General features: G+C 46.9%; 1 protein-coding gene across 1 annotated transcript; it reads right to left on the bottom strand.

The window, feature by feature from the left end:
* Positions 1 to 549: 549 nt before the first annotated feature.
* On the bottom strand, positions 550 to 18,946 carry LOC139060607 (uncharacterized). Its single transcript, XM_070539762.1, has 2 exons — positions 18,857 to 18,946; positions 550 to 1,518 (listed from the first exon to the last, which is right to left on the bottom strand). Exon 2 carries the CDS (start codon positions 1,288 to 1,290, stop codon positions 862 to 864), a length of 429 nt encoding a protein of 142 aa, XP_070395863.1. The 5' UTR covers positions 1,291 to 1,518; positions 18,857 to 18,946; the 3' UTR covers positions 550 to 861.
* Between the last annotated feature and the right edge of the window lie 771 nt (positions 18,947 to 19,717).

Below are 19,717 nucleotides of genomic sequence, written 5' to 3'. Positions count from 1 at the left end.
AATCTAACGCATCTTTAAGCACTAGCCACAAAGAGAACAGAATGCAAGAAACTGGCACGATACCATTCGTGACGTATGCGAAAGACAATGGAAACTGGCTCGCGCTCATATACGCCAGCTTGCTCGTACTGTGTGACGTCACACACGGGCCATTCGTCCTAATTATAGTTGGCATGGGCACGACACAAGTGTCTGGCACAAGAGAAGGCACAACAAAAGGTGCCTGAAATGCTTCGCACTAAAATTTACTGTTTGAAAGAGCAGCAGTTACATTATAAGCAAAACGGACAAGAGCATTCAATCCTGCGATGGGAAAACATCTGTTATGCTCCAATTAATTATCAAGATTATCATGCGCTGTACTGCTGTGTTTCGAAATCTGAAATCGCCACATTCACGTGACATTAGCCGCGTATACAGTGTTGCCATGTAGTTTTCCAATTTTCTAGTCCCCAATGTATTATTCTTGACCTTTCAAATTGGACAGCGTATGCATGGTATAACAATTAGGCGTGCTCGCGCACAGAAGAATTGTGGCACACAATGACATTCAAATAGGTTCTTTTTAGACATACAATATACAAGGTGCTCGAATCACTGTATACAAATAATATGACAGATGACGATATCAATCAACTGGAAGTTCGCTATAAAACGCGTGCGGTCCTTTCTTCTCTATGGCAGCACCACCACCCCATGCTTCTAACCGCCGCTGCAGCGCACTGAAAGCACAGCCTGCAAACTGTGCTGTAGGAGTGCGCAGGGCAGCCCCGGTGTCCAGGCCGAGAACATAGCAGATGAGACGTGGCCTGCCAACGGTTCTGCCAACTGCGGACGTTTGCAGGCGGCTTGTTGGCGACACTAGCGTCGCTGTGCCATGCCGGCCACTAAAGGCACGGCCAGCACCACACGCCAGCGGGGACCCAAGCTAAAGTTCTCGGCCTCAGTCGGAGCAGTGTTGTGGATCTGCTCACACCACCAGCCACGGCTGAGGTCGTTGCCCAGCTCGATCAGGTCGATCCCCGGCACGAGGTCGTTGCACGTAGTCACTGCAGACTGGTCAGCGCCGCCCTTCTCCTGACGCCCCGTGCACCTGTGGCAACTTCCATTGGCGTTGTGGGCGGTGCCGAGCTGTCCCAGACAAGTGATGGTCTCGCAGTCGGGTGGCTGCTGGCAGCAGTGGTCCATCTCGCGCGGTGATGACAACCCGACGGGGATCCTGGCGTCATACGACGGGATGAGGTACTGGGACATCGCAAAGACGCCGTGGACACCAAACACGGGGCTCATGGCGCTCTTCTTTCAATGAAAGATCTGCCTCCCCACCTGCAGTGCTTCTGCGACGACCGCTATCTGCGACGAGACGTTACAACGACGCAATAGAACATGCAGCGAGACGTTGACGATGATGATGATATTCCTCTCTTTCGGCGCGTGTCAACGTGTCCTCTTCTTTATCTTCTTTGTCGTCTCTTTTACAAAGGCCCATGACAGCAGTAACTCTTAGCGTAATCCACACTGGAGTAAAATGGAAAATTCTCAAATAAATAATTGCAGTACTATATTACGAAAATATTTGTTAGACCTCCTATCTGTGACGTCAATTTTCGTGTTTTGCGTCTCGTTTTACAAGTTATTCGTAAATTCATTTTTCCCGCACGAAATGGAACGGAAATAAAAGAAGCTCTAAGAACTTCTTACTTTAAGAGATAATATTTTAGCGCAGAGTCTATTCGTGGAGAATCGTTGCGTTGAGGGTAGGTGGCAATTTCGCGAGCTCATTTCAGTTTTCTTCAATTTCAGTTTCAGTTTATTGATGCGTTTGAAATGTTTTACAGAAAAAGCAACTCTAGGAGCTTCTTTGCCAGCATCAAGAAATATTTTGGTAACTGAGCACTAGAAGATTTGCTGGTTCATACCTAGGAATTCTGGACATGCGTTTAGTTTCTTTTTTCGCCACCACGTGGCGTATCAACCTTAAAGATTTGAAATTCGCGCCGTGACGTATGCAATGACGAACAACTGAAGAAAACACAATAAAAAGAAGCACACCCTGAGACTGTTGCTTCCCCTCGGCACTTGGAAACGAGCGCGCTTATGTATCAGCGTTATCTTGAAGACAACCTGCTACTTGCTCGACTTGCAATGAATCCACGATTTTCTAGACACCTTGGCAGACAGCTCGTCGACATTCCGGGTGAGATGTCTGGCCGAGATAACAGCTCCCGCAAAGCTTGCGTTGGGTTGCCTTTCTTCGTTCTTTTTCTGTTTATTTGTGCACAACTGCGACCGCGGGCTTCGGTATAGTCAGCGTTATTTTTCTTGTGTTTTCTAAGGACCAGTGTGATTCAATAAGAGGAAGCTTTAGCTCGGGCCCTTCTTCGATGCCGGATGCTCACATACATGTAAAACGCATAAATGATTTTATGAGAAAATCGCTCAACCGACATGAATGAGAATTGTTGCATTCAAGAGAGAACGTTAGATAACAGTGATCTCTGCAATAATAATTTTGATCTAGGCCATGGCATTACTGACAAGAATTATCGGAAATCGGCAAATTTGAAAAAGAAGTACGAAATTTACAAATCCATTAGTGCGAATGAAAAGTGATATCGCATCCCTCTAAACTGCATCCCTTGGAGTATTTCAATCGGACAAATTCGATGTATAAATTTATAACTTTTGTGAAGTTACAATGCCTGTTAAGATTTTTCGAATACCATATTCAGGAGTTGGTGGTGTATTTCAGGGTGGCATATGATATATCATTTTTGTCTGCATTAAATGAAATATTAGCTGCAGCTTAGCGAATTCCGACATCATCTTTAGTTGCTGAGTTACAGAGTCGTATACTTCGAGTATTGTTTCTTGAGATTTCGCAATTTTTTTGAATTTAGAAAACTGGAAGCTAAATAAAATTGGGTTTCTGAAATCTAATTTTAACTGTTTCTTTTAAGTTCAACATAACTCATGAATTGCGGTGCAGTGGTCATAAGAAGAAAGGATTGATGATTTCCCAGGTAGGAGCTAAAGCTTCCCGTTAAGTTAGGTTTAGACTAATACTTTTGTATTAGTCTAAACTTGTATTTGTAGAGAAGAAACAAGACGAGACATTGTGGAGGCCGCAATTCGATGGGGGCGAAATGCGAAGACACACGTGTACTTAGATTTAGGTGTACGTTAAGGATGCCCAGGTGGTCTAAATTTTCCAGATTTCCCAACTACGCCATGCCTCCCAATCAGATCATGGTCTTGTCACGTAATACCGCATATTTTTTTTATTTACAGAATGCACAGTTTTTTACAGTAATTGACAAAGCAGGCTAGTCATTAAACCGTTCACTTCTTCAGACCTAAGCTCGTGCTCATGTTCCTCAGCTTTGTGCAGAGCTGGGTAACATATTTCCACTTGGCGTGGAAGCGCCGTCCCGCTGCTTTTTAGGCAGAAAAGGACTGGTAGCGTTTTAGGCGGCTGACCTGAAAGACGTCATGGGAAGTCTGGATGAAGCGAGTAGTAGGTGTGACCGGAGACATATCGTAGGTTACGTAGGTTACCTGACAGAGGATCCGGTAAGCGCCGGAGTAGCGGGATATAAGTTTTTCCGAGAGGCCGAAACGGCGGGTGGGAGATCGAACAGGGACAAGATCCCCGAGAATATAATCGGCGTCCCGGTGACTACTGTCTCAAATGCTTTTACTCTTGTTCTGAGAAGCACAAAGGCGACGGTGAGCAACTTGGCGTGTTTCTTGTATACTAAGACACGGACTCTTGAGGGGTAGACAGTATTGTATTAAAAAGCAATACTGAATCTCGGCCGCACAACAAATAAAACGGTGAGTAACGTGCAGTGTCGTGGCGTGATAAATTGTACGTTAATATGACAAACGGGCGAGCAGTATCCCAGTCACGATGGTCATCAGAAACATATATGAAGCGCATGTCTGTTATTATTCGATGAAGCCGCTCCGTAAGACCATTGGTCTGCGGATGACGTGCATTAGTAAATTTGTGCTTGGTAGAATAAGGACGTAATAAGAAATGTGACTCGAGCAGCTGGTCGCGCAGCAATATATATGGATATGTGTTGTGTATGTGTGTGTACGTATGTGTGTATGTGTGTGTATGTGTGTATGTATGCGTGTGTATGTCTGTATGTGTATGTGTGTATGTATGTGTATGTGTGTATGTATGTGTGTATGTGTGTATGTATGTGTATGTGTGTATGTATGCGTGTATGTGTTTGTATGTGTGTATGTGTGTGCGTGTGTGTGTGTGTGCGTGCATGTGCAAGTTTGAAGAACTCCGTAGAGGGGGAATAGACACGAAGAAATATACACCTTATTGACTCTCGTCTATAGACAGTCTAAAGACGAAGAATGAACAACAATAAAGAGAGACTGTATCGACTTTTTTCTATAGACTGTGTATAGACTGCGAGTAGACAAAAAGAAATAGAATTCTTATCGACATTCGTCTATAGAAAGTCTATAGACAAATAACAGAGAAAAATAAATAGAGGCTGTATAGACTTTCGTCTATATGCAGTGTATAGAGAGGAAGTAGACAAAAAAGGAAGAAACACCGTATCAACTTTTTTCTATAGACTGTCTATAGACTGCGAATAGACAAAACGAAATAAAAATCTTATCGACTTTTGTCTATAGAAAGTCTATAGACAAATGATAGAGAAATGATAGAGAAATGATAGAGAAAAATAGAGGCAGTATTGACTTTTGTCTATAGGTGTCTGTTGTGAGAAAGCAGACAAAAAAGAAACAAACACTATATCGACTTTTTTCTATACACTGTCTATAGATTGCGCATAGACAAAAAGAAATAGAAACTTTATTGACTTTTGTCTATAGACAGTCTATAGACTTTCTATCAACAAAAATCCAAATCTATAGATTCTATATTAAAGGCAAGGTCGTCTATAAAAAGTCTCTAGACTTTCTATAGACAGCCTAAGTCATTTTTGTAAGGGTTAGCAGCCCAACACCACACACACTAAGCAAGCACGGCGCGGATATAGAGTTTACTTGAATCTTATTTATATCCACAGAGACAAGATTGAATGGCACTGCCTTTATACCATTATCACTTTCTGAAAGCAAAACCAACGCACAAAGAAAAAAATATTTATTAGGAGCCATTCCACTCTGTGGATATGGATGACCAGTAAAGCTGTAGCACATCAGACAGGATGAGACAAGGGGTCATGTATTTATTTTCACCATTTGGTAATGGTAGTGACGATAGCCTTTTGGTTACTGTGATATATGCGGGTTGGCCCGGTTACAACCTTAGACAGAATCTTGGCCAAAGTAGAATCTATGCACGACCGTTGCTACTTAATTGAGTTACTTCGATTGGTCTAGCACTTCCAACGAAATTCTTGTTGCACAAGCTCAGAGAACCATTTCTTTTCTGGTTTTGAAATGCCCACATTGAAGCCTCCAATGGTGATCACAAGGGTAGTGTCATCGCGGCTAACCAATGCAAAGTGCGTGGTCATGAACTTCTTAATACCACAGTTGGGTGTGCCCGAATATATATAGACAGTGGATATCATAATTCCGTCTTTCGTTTGTACAGCACACACAACTCCACAGTCGGTGCCCCTCTCCTCTTACGACTTAAGGCTGTATGGTAGTATACATACATTTCCTCCTCTGCATATATGGCAATGCCTTCTGCGCGTGAAGCCATGTGCGATTCCAGCATACCCATCGACGGAAAACAATGCATCTTCATTATTATTATTATTATTATTATTATTATTATTATTATTACTATTGTTGTTGTTGTTGTTGTTATTATTATTATTATTATTATTGGCGGAGCACTCGAAGCCTGCTTCACCTCCGCCGCATGACAGTCCGATACTCTGCAACCTCCGGGATCGGCCGGCATTTTTGCTCCCAGACACCACAAATGCATTTCGGGCCAAAGGTACATAGCTTCGCTGTGAACGCGCCTGTGCAGTTAGTACTGCCGCCCTGTATTTTGTCTCGACGGCACTATCACCATCGGCACGGTCTCGCGAGGAGCTGCTAGCGGTTCGCGTTCGTTATCTCCCTTGCTTCTTGACGGCGATGACGCGCTAAATCTGCACCATCATTGCGTTGTGCATCCCTCCTTCGACCAAGCAAGTTTTCGGCGGCACACGTTCGCTTTTGTATTGACAATAAAGCTTTAAACTGCTCGATTTCGAGAGAAAAAAAAACGAATGTAGCACATCGAAAGCGGACGGGCCGCAAGGAATGTACAGTACTCACGGAGCGATGCCATTGATCAGATTATCACAAAAGACTGGGCTCGGTCAGGTCGCCCTTATAAACGTTCTTTTTCAGCATCAGTTATGCTTTCAAATAGATTACTTCTAAAACATTTGTGCAATACAGACGCACGTTTAATAATTATTCGCTCAGCTAGATAATCTCGAGGACTAGCTCCAAGCTAATCATGTCCGTTAGCTGCCTAAGATCAATTATTGACAATTTAATTATCGTACCTTCGTTTATTACGCAAAAAACTAATCAACTTACACCGTATCTAGAGGCTAGCAATTTCAACACTCGAATGATAACAATAATGTCAGCAAGATTTATATTGCTCTATTAAAGTTTGGCGCCGTTAAAAAATAAGTGCCTTGATATTCATGGTGCAGTAGGCTTCTTAAAAAGCAAGTGCGATTGCTTCGATGGGTCTTCTTGGCGCAATTCAACTTCATCAACTTAAGCACCTGTGCCCAACAGTGCACTTCTGCTTCTGCTCCTACGCTATACAAGAAACACTTCAGCGCTACGATATATCACACAAGGTGTGCGAGAACATTGTGCGTGCTCCCGATTACTATATAAGCGTTGGTGGCATCAGGGTCGGTTTTCTGGCGTCATTAAGCTGCCGGGTGGAGAGCAACGGATAATTTTTAGTACATTGTATCAAATAGAGTAGCGCACACGTGTGTGTTTGAACGAAAAGTACTGAAGTATTGGGGTGAGATCCTTGCGGAATATATTTTAAGTGTCTGTTGTGAACACATGAAGAAACAAAATACCGGATTTTTAAAAGAATTAATGTTGACATAAGTATGCTAGTCAAAGGAAACATGAGTTCCGACCCTAGTGCCCGAGGTGGAAGCAGCCCCAAACCGCACGGCTACATTGGCACACGGTTTATTAAGGCGAAGGGCTCAAGTGGCTCGTAGCAATTGCTCATACACCCCCCCCCCTCCCCCAATAAGTGGTGTCTAGTCCAGTGATACAAAGTAGAAGAGTGATACAAGAAAAGTAGAGGAATGGTACAAAAAATACCAGCAGCAATGGCTCCTTCCCGAAAAAAGAACGACATAATCAGGAATGGCTAATACCTTCGTAAGGAAGCAAAGATGCAGTGGCTGAATATGAATGAAGAAACCAAAGGAAAAAAAGAACGAAGGAAAGAAAGAAGGAACAAAAGAATGAAAGAGAGAACAAAGAAAGAAACGAAAAAAGAAAGACAAAGAGAAAGTTAAAAAAAATCATGAGCCATTCCACTCCGTGAAGGTGGTTGACGAGCGCAGCTATTTAGCACATGACTCGGAGGTGACACATAATTTTGAACAAAAGGTACAAACTCATTTATTGTCCTGAGGGTCGTCATTATTTCACTCGCAACTGCAATCACATTCTTTGAGAATGTCAAATCGGTGCACGTACGCCGCTGGATGGACGGTTGGGCCGGATCAGTGTGGCATCGCAAAGGGTATGTCTGCAACACGGAACGCGTAAACCGCTCCCTTTTCGATACCGACACATACACATTGAAATCACCTACAACAACAACAGAGATAGTGTCATCGCAGCTAATTCACGCAAAGTGAGTAGCCATGAAACTTACGGGACTATGAGTCATTGCATTTTTTGCTTGCTTACTGGGGTATGAGCCATTGATGATGACATTCTTCGACATGCTGCTTTGTATGTTGTATGCGTGATTAGAAAGAATTTAAGTACTGTTCGCTTGACTTTACTGAGGGCTCGTAGCCTCTGTCTTAGGGGGCTATGAGGTATTGCATTTTTTGTTTGATTGGGAGTATTCGTGTTGATATACAGTTTTTTCATTGACACTTTTAACCGAATTATCCTATTTGAGAAGTTGAATAATTAATTAGGGCTAGTTATTTAATTAGGCCAAATAAAAAGGTTAATTTGAGTATCTCCAAGCGATGGCAAACAACATTACCTTGAGTCTGTTCAGCTACGTTGTATTTGCATATTTTTAATGTTTCGCTCAAGTTACCTGGGACACCCTGTATATACGCATAGGTATATACAGTGCTTGACTATGCGTATGACTTGCTGTTGAACTGACACCATGTAATTATTCGTCCTTTCATTACAGATTATAAGTCCCGATTTCTCTGTGTAAACTTGAGGTCTAGGTTTGTCGCTGCTTTGCCACAAATATTCGCAAGTGTCTAAATCACATGCGTTGTCCGTTAGTGGCAGAATGTCGCCATCGACATCAGTCCGGGGACCTTCTGTTGCGCGATTTGTCTATTACTCATGCAAGTTAAATCAGACCCTAATTAACTGTTTTCCAGTCGCCCCCCCCCCCCCCCCCTCTTTCGACAACAGTGTCACATTGAAGTGATCGCGCATCGCGACAAGCTTGGAGAGGTCGGTTTTCACGCCTCCCATTTCCAGCCACCCTAATACCCCTGACAAACGGGCACTCTAAAGTCCTTTAGGTAAGGGGACATCTACCGGAAAGGCGTTCAAGTGCAGTGACACACGACAAAGGAGTATCTCCTTTACGGCAAAGCTCCTTTTCGGGAAAGGAGATCGCGCAACTACTTTTCGAGCGGAAAAGGAGTTACTCTCGCACACAGCGTGCACAACTCGTCAATAGAAGGAAACCTGCCACACAACTACGGTGCCCATAGGTATTTTTTTTACCTTACGGAAATGTTTTAATTGTTAGCGGTAATACAATTTGTCGAATAGTGAAGATTTCCTCTAGCTATACTCTCAAACGCTCGCATAACATCGCTAGTGCCGCCATGTTGAATTCCGGCAGTGCCATCGTTGTTTGCTGCGCGCATGTGGTGTGTTCACGTCGCGAGATGGAGGCTGCACAATCAGCGCCCGCAGGAAATACCCAGAAGAAACCACAGTTGTTGGAATAACATATTGAATAAAACGCGTTACGCCTGCGCGCAAAAAAGGAAGGGACGACAAAGCCGTGAAAAAGGACGACAGAAACGTGGGCATCACCAGAATAAACAGCACGCACAGCAAAACACCGGATGCACATAGTTGCTGGACCAAGTTAAATGGCTGCTAACAACGCAAAAACGCGAATAAAATAAACAACTATAAGCATTATTAGCCATCAACAATGAACAAAATATATTTTTTAGGTTCTACAGTAGCTAACTGTAATTAAATACGCAGCTTTTTAAGTATGTTTTCTTTCTTGTGGCTATAACAGCCAGCGGTATTTTTCTTGCGGCGTTCATCTGAGGAACTACCTAAAGAAGTTCAGTGCGGTGCCGTGTGTCATCGGCGCAACTCCTTTCTGCAAAGGGTCCTTCAGAGTAGCAAAAGGGGTTTACTGGAAAGGACTTTAGTTTTGCCCGTGTGTCAGCGGTATAAAGCTGTGACTTCGGCGTGGCGCCGCTAAGTCAGAGGGTGTGGGTTGGAATGCCAGCCGAGGCGAGCGCATTTCCACGGCAACGAAATGTAAGAAGTGTAGCGTACCGTGCATTGTGTGGAAGTTGAAAGAACGCCCGGGTAGGCAAAATTAATCGGGAATCTGCGACTACGATGTGCCTGATAATTATATCGTCGTTTTTGCTCGTAAAACCGAAGGATTTAGTATAATTCATTTTAAACAATCGATCTATTCGCGGCAAAGCACTCAGCTCAAAATTCCGATATTTTCCGTCCTAACCCAGATCTAATCGGGTCCGCACTGCCCCATCTGTTACGAATTACGGAAAAACATTATCCAATGCTTTCCCCCAGAGAGCTGCTATTAAGCATTATTTGCCTTTATTCAGCCATTTCGAACATATCTGTCCATCCGTCCGTCCATCCGTCCGTCCGTCTGTCCGTCTGTCTGCCTGTAATCTTACGCCGACCCAGTGGCGGAAGTAGTCTACCTGCTTAGACCCCTAGCTATGTGATCCTTTCATTCCTGATGACGCAGGGAAACCAAGCCTGATGCCACCAATGCTCAGAAACCTATTAGCGCAAATAATGCTCTCACACACCTTTTTTGATGTACCATGGCGCGGAGGCGTTTCTTGTACAATGTAGGAGAAAACATTTTAAAGACAGAGGTGCACGGTTCGGTGCATCTGTTCTAAGTTCAACTTGAATTGCGTCAAGAAAACCTGTCCGAGTATTCGCACCTGCTTTATTAGGTGCCTACTGCACCAACAATATACAGGCGGTCTTCTTTAACGGCACCGAATATTAAGGAATAGATCAATGTAAATCTTCCTGACATTATTGTTATCATTCGAGTGTTCAGATAGTAATCTCCGGATACGGATCAAGTTGGGCAGTTGTGTGCGCAATTTACGAATGTATGTTAATTACCATTTAAATAATTGTTTTGGGTGGCTAAAGCGAATTAGCAGTCTGGAGCCTGTCTTCGACATATTGTAGTTGAGCGAATATATGCTTAATAATCATACTTCTGCAAGAGCTAAGAACAAATATTTTGTAATTAAGAGGAAGCTTTAGCTCGGGTGCTCCTATCTAAATACATGTAAAAAGTGAATTCGTTTTTCTCGGCAACCACTGCACCAAATTTAACGGGGTTTGTTGCATTTAAAAAAAAAAACTTAAAATTTAGTGACTGCTGGTTTCGAATTTTCGATTTATGTTGTCAATTTTTTATTAAAAATTGGCAAAAATCGCAAATTTTCAGAAAACGAAACTATCAAGTTTACAACTCTGTAACTCAGCAAGGAAAAATGATATCGCAATTATGTGAGTTGTACCTAATAGCACATCTAAGGCGGACAAAGTTGACATCTTACACATGAATCTCAAAAAATTTATTAATATGTAGTTACAACTTTTCCAGAACCCTTGTAAACAACGTAACAAATTCATGTAAGATGTAAAATAACATGACATTTCTCCGCTTTGAATGATCTAATGGCGTTTATAGAACCGCGATATCTGTTCTTTATGCAGAGCTATTAGTTTGGAAACTTCGTGCTTCTATTTTTTTCGAACTTCTGAATTTTTAAAAATCTTTTTAACAAATATCAAGCCCTAAATCAAACTTCCGCTCCCAACAGTCACTAGAATTTAACTTTATCTTTCAAATGCAACAAATTTCATTAAAAGCGGTCCAGGGGTTATCTCAGAAAAACGTTTTTGCGTTTTTACATGTATTTGAATAGGCCGCGTCGGAGTTGGGCCTGAGCTAAAGCGTTCTCTGAAAGCCTAAAGGCCCGTTTATGGGCGTCTTGCGCTGGAGTTTGAGGTATAGTAGCGGCGCCTGGTGGCGGCGCTACTGGGTCGTACCAGCTTGGGTTGTATTGAGCCCTGGCTGTGGCGAAGGACGTTTCTAGGCCGAGTTTTGCGTCGATTCGCACTTATTTCTGCCCTGTTGCGAGTGCGAAAAGGCTCGTCACTTCTCGCAGACCATGTCAACCACGCTGCGAGCTCGCCGCAGCCTATAGTTTAACGAAAACGGGCTCTCTGTGTGCCGTGGGACGCAATGCTGGGAGCAGACGGAATCGGTAGCGCCGATCCGGAGACCTAGCCCAGCCTCGAGAAGGCGTCACCGTCATTACTTCTGCGTCGTGGGATGCCATGAACAAGAAGGCCTGAATCCCAACATCATATTCTGCCGTTTTCCTTCAAGGCCTCACGAAGTGGAGCGTCGGGCGCGCTGCATAGCTGCAGTTCGTCGCGCTGAGTAAGCGAAACTTCGCGCCATGCTGACTGCTTCGCCTGTCTTGAAGCTTGCTTGATTATCTGCGTTCTAATGTTCGGTATTTTGCACCTACAGTCCCGACAGCAGACCGACATAGCAGCAGGCATGGCTGGTAATTCACGATTCGAGACCCGGCCACAGCGACAATTAACAATTCGACCGATGCGAAGTGGTGAAGTGACCAGGTGTGTGCAAATGAGCACAAATGGTCGGGCTCATTCGATGACAATTCACTACTCCACTACGAGCAGCACAGGTTAAGAGAGTTAAATGCGCTCATCCTTGATCTCAAGCCAGCACGTTGAGGCAACGCAGCAAGGCAGTATTGATTGCAGCACATCGATGTTCGAGCGCTGTCATTAAAACCTACATCAAGCGAGCGGCGTACGAGCTCGCGCTGCAGCGCGATTCGCACGTACGTACTACGTGCGAGCTCATATGCATTGCATCAGTTATTACCAGTTACTAAAAGGAACAGATGGCCGCTACTACAACGCAGGCATAAGTATACTTCTTTAGCGGCATGCAGTCAACAAAGAATGCAGGAGGCCCACCGTTTCGCGGCATGTCGAAAGACCACTGCCGTCGCGGCGCGTACGATCGTGCGCTCGAGCAGTTCGTACATCGCGGCACGTACCGTCGTGTGCTCGAGCAGTTCTGTACACATGATGCCTGCTTATCGCTGCTGTGGATTCATATATAACAAGCATTTCCTCGCGTTTGAGCGCCTGAATCTAGCAGCTGGCGTGCAAACCTTACCTGAAGTTCCACTTCGTACGCGACTCGCTTCACTTGCGATTGACACGGTGCTAAAACTTCGCCGCCTAATTCTTGAACGGCGTACACGTATTCGGCACTGCATAATTTCTTGCCTTTACGCAGCGTGCCACCCCTGAAAAAATCTTCGGCGCCCGATATTCGCTGCAGGCCGTGAAACAACACAACCGAAAGCGGCGGGTCCATATTGTAAACGTGCTTTCCGAAGCAGACGACCGAGCTTGGTACGACCCATTTTTGCACAGAGGGCGCTTTTTAGCACCTTTTTCGCAGCGCCCCCTGGGCAATGCAAGAGCCCCATAGTCCGACGTTATTGGCGCGCGGGCGAGCGTCGTTCGCAGTCAGTCACGCTACGTCGGTTGCGCTGCGCCAACCGAGATGCCATCCTCTCTATACTTCAACGCGCGCGTCGTAGGCTGCTATCTTTGGAGCATGCGCAGAAGGTTCGCCAAGTCGCGCGCCGTCCGCAAAAGCCGTCTGCGGAGTTGTGTTGGCGGCTTTTTCTTCGCGCGCAATGCATTGTGGTGCGAGAGTTCCGCCGACTTCGACGCGCGAATGGCTCCGGAGCCAAATCGGCGCCGGGCCCGTCGGGGCGCGTTGGAAGCCGCCGGTTACGTTAGCTGCGCCGGTGCGCCCGACTATGGGGCTCTTGCATTGCCCAGGGGGCGCTGCGAAAAAGGTGCTAAAAAGCGCCCTCTCTCATAAAATGGGTCGTACCAAGCTCGGTCGTCTGCTTCGGAAAGCACGTTTACAATATGGACCCGCCACTTTCGGTTGTGTTGTATCACGGCCTGCAGCGAATATCCGGTGCCGAAGGTTTTTTCAGGGGTGGCACGCTGCGTAAAGGCAAGAAAATATGCAGTGCCGAATACGTGTACGCCGTTCAAGCATTAAGCGGCGAAGTTCTAGCGCGGTGTCAATCGCAAGTGAAGCGAGTCGCGTACGAAGTGGAACTTCAGGTTAGGTTTGCACGCTGCTAGATTCAGGCGCACAAACGCGAGGAAATGCTTGCTATAAATGAATCCACAGCAGCGATAAGCAAACACCATGTGTACGGAACTGCTCGAGCACACAATCGCACGCGCCGCGAAGGCAGCGGTCTTTCGACATGCCTCGAAACGGCGGGCCTCGTGCAATTTTTGTTGACTGCATGCCGCTAAACAAGTAGTTATGCCTGCGTTGTCGTAGCGGCCATCTGTCCCTTTTAGTAACTGGTAATAACTGATGCAATGCATATGAGCTCGCACGTGTGAATCGCGCTGCAGCGCGAGCTCGTGCGCTCCTCGCTTGACGTAGCTTTTAATGACAGCGCTCGAACATCGATCTGCTGTAATCAATACTACCTTGCTGCGCTGCGTCAACATGCTGACTTGAGGTCCAGTATGAGCACATTTAACTCTCTAACCTGTGCTGCTCGTAGTGGGGTAGTGAATTCTCACCGAATCAGCCCGGCCATTTGTGGTCATTTGCACACACCTGGTCACTTAACCACTTCGCATCGGTCGAATTGTTCATTGTCGCTGTGGCCGGGTCTCGAATCGTGAATTACCAGCCATGCCTGCTGCTATGTCGGTGTGCTGTCGGGACTGTAGGTGCAAAAGACCGAAATTTAGAACGCAGATAATCAAGCGAGCTTCAAGACAGGCGAAGCAGTCAGCGTGTGGCGCGAGGTTTCGCTTACTCAGCGCGACGAACTGCAGCTATGCAGCGCGCCCGACGCTCCACTTCGTGAGGCCTTGAAGGAAAACGGTAGAATCTGATGCTGGGATTCAGGCCTTCTTGTTCATGGCAGCCCACGAAGCAGAAGTAATGACGGTGACGCCTTCTCGAGGCTGGGCTAGGTCTCTCCGGATCGGCGTCACCGATTCCGTCTCCTCCCAGCATTACGTCCCACGGCACACGGAGAGCCCGTTTTCGTTAAACTATAGCTGCGGCGAGCTCGCAGCGTGGTCGGCATGGTCTGTGAGAAGTGACGAGCCTTTTCGCACTCGCAACAGGGCAGAAAAAAGTGCGAATCGACCCAAAACTCGGCCTAGAAACGTGCTTCGCCACAGCCAGGGCTCAATACGACCCAAGCTGGTACGACCCAGATGTCGTTTCCCGCGCCGCCACCAGGCGCCGCTACAATACCTCAAACTCCAGCGCAAGACGCCCATAGAGGTGTCGTTTTCGCCGACGTGACGTAGCGTGCGCGCGTGCGTTACGTCGGACTATAAACGGCCCTTAACTGACGCGGAAAACGATCGTGGGTAGCATCGACCTGACCGCTTCCAGCCTTTCGAGATATTGCGATGAATGGAACGGCTCCGTGAGCATGTTCCTTGCGGCCAGGCGACTGTCGATATTTATTCACATCGTTTTTCCGAAGGCAAGCCGTTTAAAGTTTAAATGTCAATGTATGTAGCAACGAACGTGCGCTGCCGAAAGCGTGCTTGGTCGCAGAAACGATGCACGATTGAATGATAGTGCAGATTTAGCGCGTCATTGCTCTCAAGGCATTGCGCTGCCGCCAACGGAAGCAAGATAACGAAGTTGAACTGCTTGGCTGCGTCTTACGGGGCCGCGCCAGCCAAGGGCTGCAATACTGACGTCACAGGCGCATTTTTTTGTCAGTTTCGCTTTAACAAAGATATGATGCTACAAATGCAGTGTCATTCGTTCTTGTCTCGAGGAGTTAAACACGGGTTTTAATGCTCTCCACACCGCGTTTGCTTCCAAGAGTAGGTGTAAGCAGGAAAATGTTCGCTCACACCCGAAAACACAAACACCCTCGCACGCACACATACGCACTCTCTCTCCCTCGCACAAGCACACACTCTCTTCCTCACAAGCACTCGCACGCTCTCTCCATCGCACGCACATATATCCATGCGCGCACAAACACGCACTTTTGTCCGCAGGCATGCATGCTGAAAGAATAATACGCACGGTCGCACACGTGCACATTCACACGCCGCCATGCATGCGCCGCAAGCACGCAAGCGCAAGCACACATGCACTAACACGCAGATCCAGGCATCCACACACACCGCGAACACTCACACACGCATACACGTACTCGCGTGCATGCATTTGCAAATATAGAGGCACTAGCACGCACACACACTCTCCCCTTGCACGCACACACACGCAGTCTCTCTCTCCCTCGCGCATACACACGCTCTTTCTCCCTCGCACACAAACACACTTTCTGTCTCCCCCGCACACAAACGCACTCTCCCTCACACGCACGTACTCTCTCTCCATCCGTTATACATACAGACACACAGACAGACACAGACAGACACACACACAGACAGACCGACACACAAACGCACACTATACGCACGCACAGGCATCCATGCGCACACAAACACGCACACATTTGTTCGCAATCGTGCATGCTGAAATTCGAAAACACGTTGGCACGCGTACACGTTCACACGCGGCCACGCATGCACCGCAAGCGCACGCGCACGCACACGCGCCGCGAACGCTCACACACGCTGCGAACGCTCACACACGTCGCAAACGCTGACACACGCATACACGCACTCGCGCGCATGCAAACGCAAATACGGAGGCACACGCCCGCACACTCATACACAGAGCGAACATGCGCATAGAACCATACCCAGGCACGCTCAAGACATGCACATGCATAACCACTCTGTACCCTCTCGGCTGCTTCTCAAAAGCCTGCACGTGCCAACAGGCTGCATAACACTCCCTCTACCAATACCTTCTCAATGCCAACTGTAATAAATCGCTTTATGGTTTATATTTGGCGCTTTTTCAAGCCAATGTGCCCTCTGGCGGGAGGGTGCAAAACGATTTTCTCCTGTCGTTGGACTTCACCTCCCCTGTCTGACTTTCTTTAACTGCTTTAACGTACCACCAATGTTCCGACTAAGTGCGAAAATGCGTATGTTGCTAGAAGGGACTACCCTCTTGTTGTAGTCATTTGAAACCTTTTGACCCTCGCCCTATATTCTGAAATATAAATTCGAAAAAAAATTTTCCCATTGAGTTACACTTGTGCGTTGCTGTGAAGTTCCGAAGGAGAATGTCCATAATTCCTGGACATGCTTCCTATACATGCAGGCGCGTCATGCGCTGCATGATAACACTTGTTAAGTGGTGAAACGTGGTCACCCGAGAAAGATAAACATGTACACGTGTCAATATAGCTACCCTCGCCGCATATGAAGTGTTTGGAATTCGGCTGCCACGAAGTCATGTCAGCCGAACAAGATCGTGGTGCTACCCGTGCTCAGCGTCAGCTTCTCGAGAAATGATGCGTGCATATTGCTCGAGATTGCGCATATGCGGTTGCCTGCTCCTAGCCATATTCTTGCACAAAACGCCACAACAATCACCAACCCGAAAGCCCGCGTCTACGCCTGAACGAAGCTGCAAATTGTAGGTGTGATTACTGAAAGTGGAATGGAAATTGCGTTGTGAAATTCAGCCTTGGCGCTAGCCTGGTTCGCCAATCATGGTGCGTGTGCTGTGTGTATATATATGGGAGTCCTCTCTGAATATTTCTAAAGGCGTGAACGAGCCCTGCACCTTTTTAGCACCTTTTGAAACGAACAGCGTGGTTCAGCGAGCGCCATTCCTGCACCGCTGAAACGAACGGCGGGGTGCAGCGCCTCGTGAACTGGTTTAGGCGGTGCAAGCGAATCGAAAGTACCTATGACTGCAAGGTTTGTCGCCGATATGCGCGCTCCCCCACGCGCATGTCCGCGCTCTCCCACGCGCCCACTCGCACAGCGTTCCTGGCCTGGCGTTTCGTCTCCATGCTCCCCTTGCCGGTGATCACCGCTTTCCTGCGTTCACCACGGACTGCGCCCGGACACTCATGAGCCACTATATGCTTACGCCTTAAAAGCTGCAACGGTGAAAAGATGTCAGCTTTTGCGCTTGCATTCTCATATCCTTCCCCACAGCGTGCACGACGCCCTGATGTCTGCGTGGTCTCGCCAGTGTTGTCTCTTTTCAGCGAGCGAGATTAAAGCGAGTTGGTTGTGCATCGCGTGCGTATTCGCTCCTGTTTCTCCTCCGTGAGGGAGACGACGGCGGTGTCTGCGCGTGCGTGTGTGCGCGTCACTGTCTTTCCCTATGCTGCGCCAGGGGCGGTTGCAAAAACCGTTGAGCTTGTTTCCATGGGCCGAGGGGCGGCCGCAACCGTGGAGAGCGTTCGCTCACTTTATCTCCTGAGTGAGGGCGTTTCGAAGATCCTATGATGGACGCCCCCGGCAGCGGAATTCAGTCTTCAGCACAAACTACTAACTGGAGCCCTTATGTCGCTCTCCGTTACGAAGCTTGCAGAGCTGACCGCGCCGTAGCGATCTAATTAAAAGTTCTTTCTTACCCGTTACTTCGATCGCTCTGCTTCTCTACTTGGACCCCGCACTGCTGATCAAGCTGCAAACCGCCAGGCCCACGCTACTTCGACGGTAATGGGTGCACAGTTGTAAGAACACTCTTGCCTAATCGAAAATTCTTGGCAACTTCACTTCTTATGTAAATGTTAAGGAGTTCATTAAAACTGCAATCTGTCCGATTCAGTAGTTCCGTAGCCCAGAGCCAACGCTACGCGACCCATGAGCGCAGATTCTTGCGCAGCGAGACGTAGTGCCACAGTTCGGAACGCGTTGGAAGACTAAATGGCCGTAACAAGTGGTCTTGTCGGCAGGCGTTTATTGGAAGCTTCTTTATTGATCACAGGGCCGTTTATTGCGAGATTTCGCTTCGTTATTTAATGAAATATTTATTAGGGCTCTATGATACTGAAAACAGAGTTGCTCACACGTTCGAATCAAAACGTGCAAAGAATGACATCAACAACAATAATAGTGCAACGCTGCCGTACACCCATTAATTTGCATTCAAAAAGTACCGACAATTAATTGCTTTGACAGTGTATAAATTTATACGTGTAGTCGGCACAGCCACAACACCGCGGAGGACTCCGCCTTGGGTACTGTTCTTTCCTTCGCAAGAATGGCCTTGCACAGACTTGCTTGCGTGGTATAGTTTTTACGCGAAATGAAGGCATCACTTGGCTTTGAACATGCTTGAAACAGTGCTGGAGTGTGATAAACGTGCACAAATTCTAATTAAGAAACCGGCTGTACTTACGAATGTCAGCGAGTGCCACGTGTACAAGTAGACATTACAAGATGGCTGAAGAGGTGACGCCACCACCCCGTGTGACACTCAACCTTCCACTACCGCCGTGTCTGCAACCATCCTTCTCAGTATCTCGAAATATCTTCAAGCACGCCTATTTGATGTCAGAGAGGATATAGAATGAATTTCAAGGAGATAGCGTTAAGGGCACCGTGTCGCAGAAAATGCGGCTTCGGCGCCGACGTCCGGTGTCCAGTGTAGAACATTGTGTCGGCAAAAAGATTCTCGAACCACCCAATCCGAGGCTTTCCATGTGGCGCAAGGAAGTTGCTGAACTAATTGAATTGATCAAGCTAAAATACGCAGAAAAGTTGTAAACTACGACTTGCACACAACCTACAGACATGATAGCGTCGGATTGTAATTTGACTATACGAGAAAACAATTTTATTACGTGGGAACTCAAAGAAACCCCTTTTCCAGCTTTTCTACCGTACGTAGACCAGCTACGGTGTCCGCCATTTGCGCGCGCCGGCGCGCGGGTATATTGGGGGCTACCAAACGGCGCGGCAGGCTCCTTGCAGCAACACTATCCAGATGGCGCTTCCCTCCGTGGCATTGCGGCCCAGGCCAGAGGCCATGTTTCTACCAGAAAGTCCGCCTTCGTGCATAGCGTTCGCGGCCAGCATTTCCCGGTAAACATTACGGTTACATATGCTCCAGTTGACCGGAAGCGTGGGAAACAGTCGGGGATCTTTGAATGCTATCACTTTCCACTTTTGAAGGCGAAGCTTAAGCGTCGTCAAAATTTTTGTGTCGCTGCTATTAGAACAGCTGATCCCGCTTTGCAGTTGGTCTTAGTAAATGCTG

This window comes from Dermacentor albipictus, chromosome 5 (genome assembly GCF_038994185.2).
Source record: "Dermacentor albipictus isolate Rhodes 1998 colony chromosome 5, USDA_Dalb.pri_finalv2, whole genome shotgun sequence".
NCBI classification, from domain to species: Eukaryota; Metazoa; Arthropoda; class Arachnida; order Ixodida; family Ixodidae; genus Dermacentor; species Dermacentor albipictus.
The sequence above is the reverse complement of the archived record's forward strand: the minus strand, read 5'-3'. Positions and strand labels throughout refer to the sequence as shown.

Bases quoted from the DNA above. Each gene is read 5' to 3' on its own strand.
- LOC139060607 (XM_070539762.1), bottom strand. From the start codon at position 1,290: ATGAGCCCCGTGTTTGGTGTCCACGGCGTCTTTGCGATGTCCCAGTAC.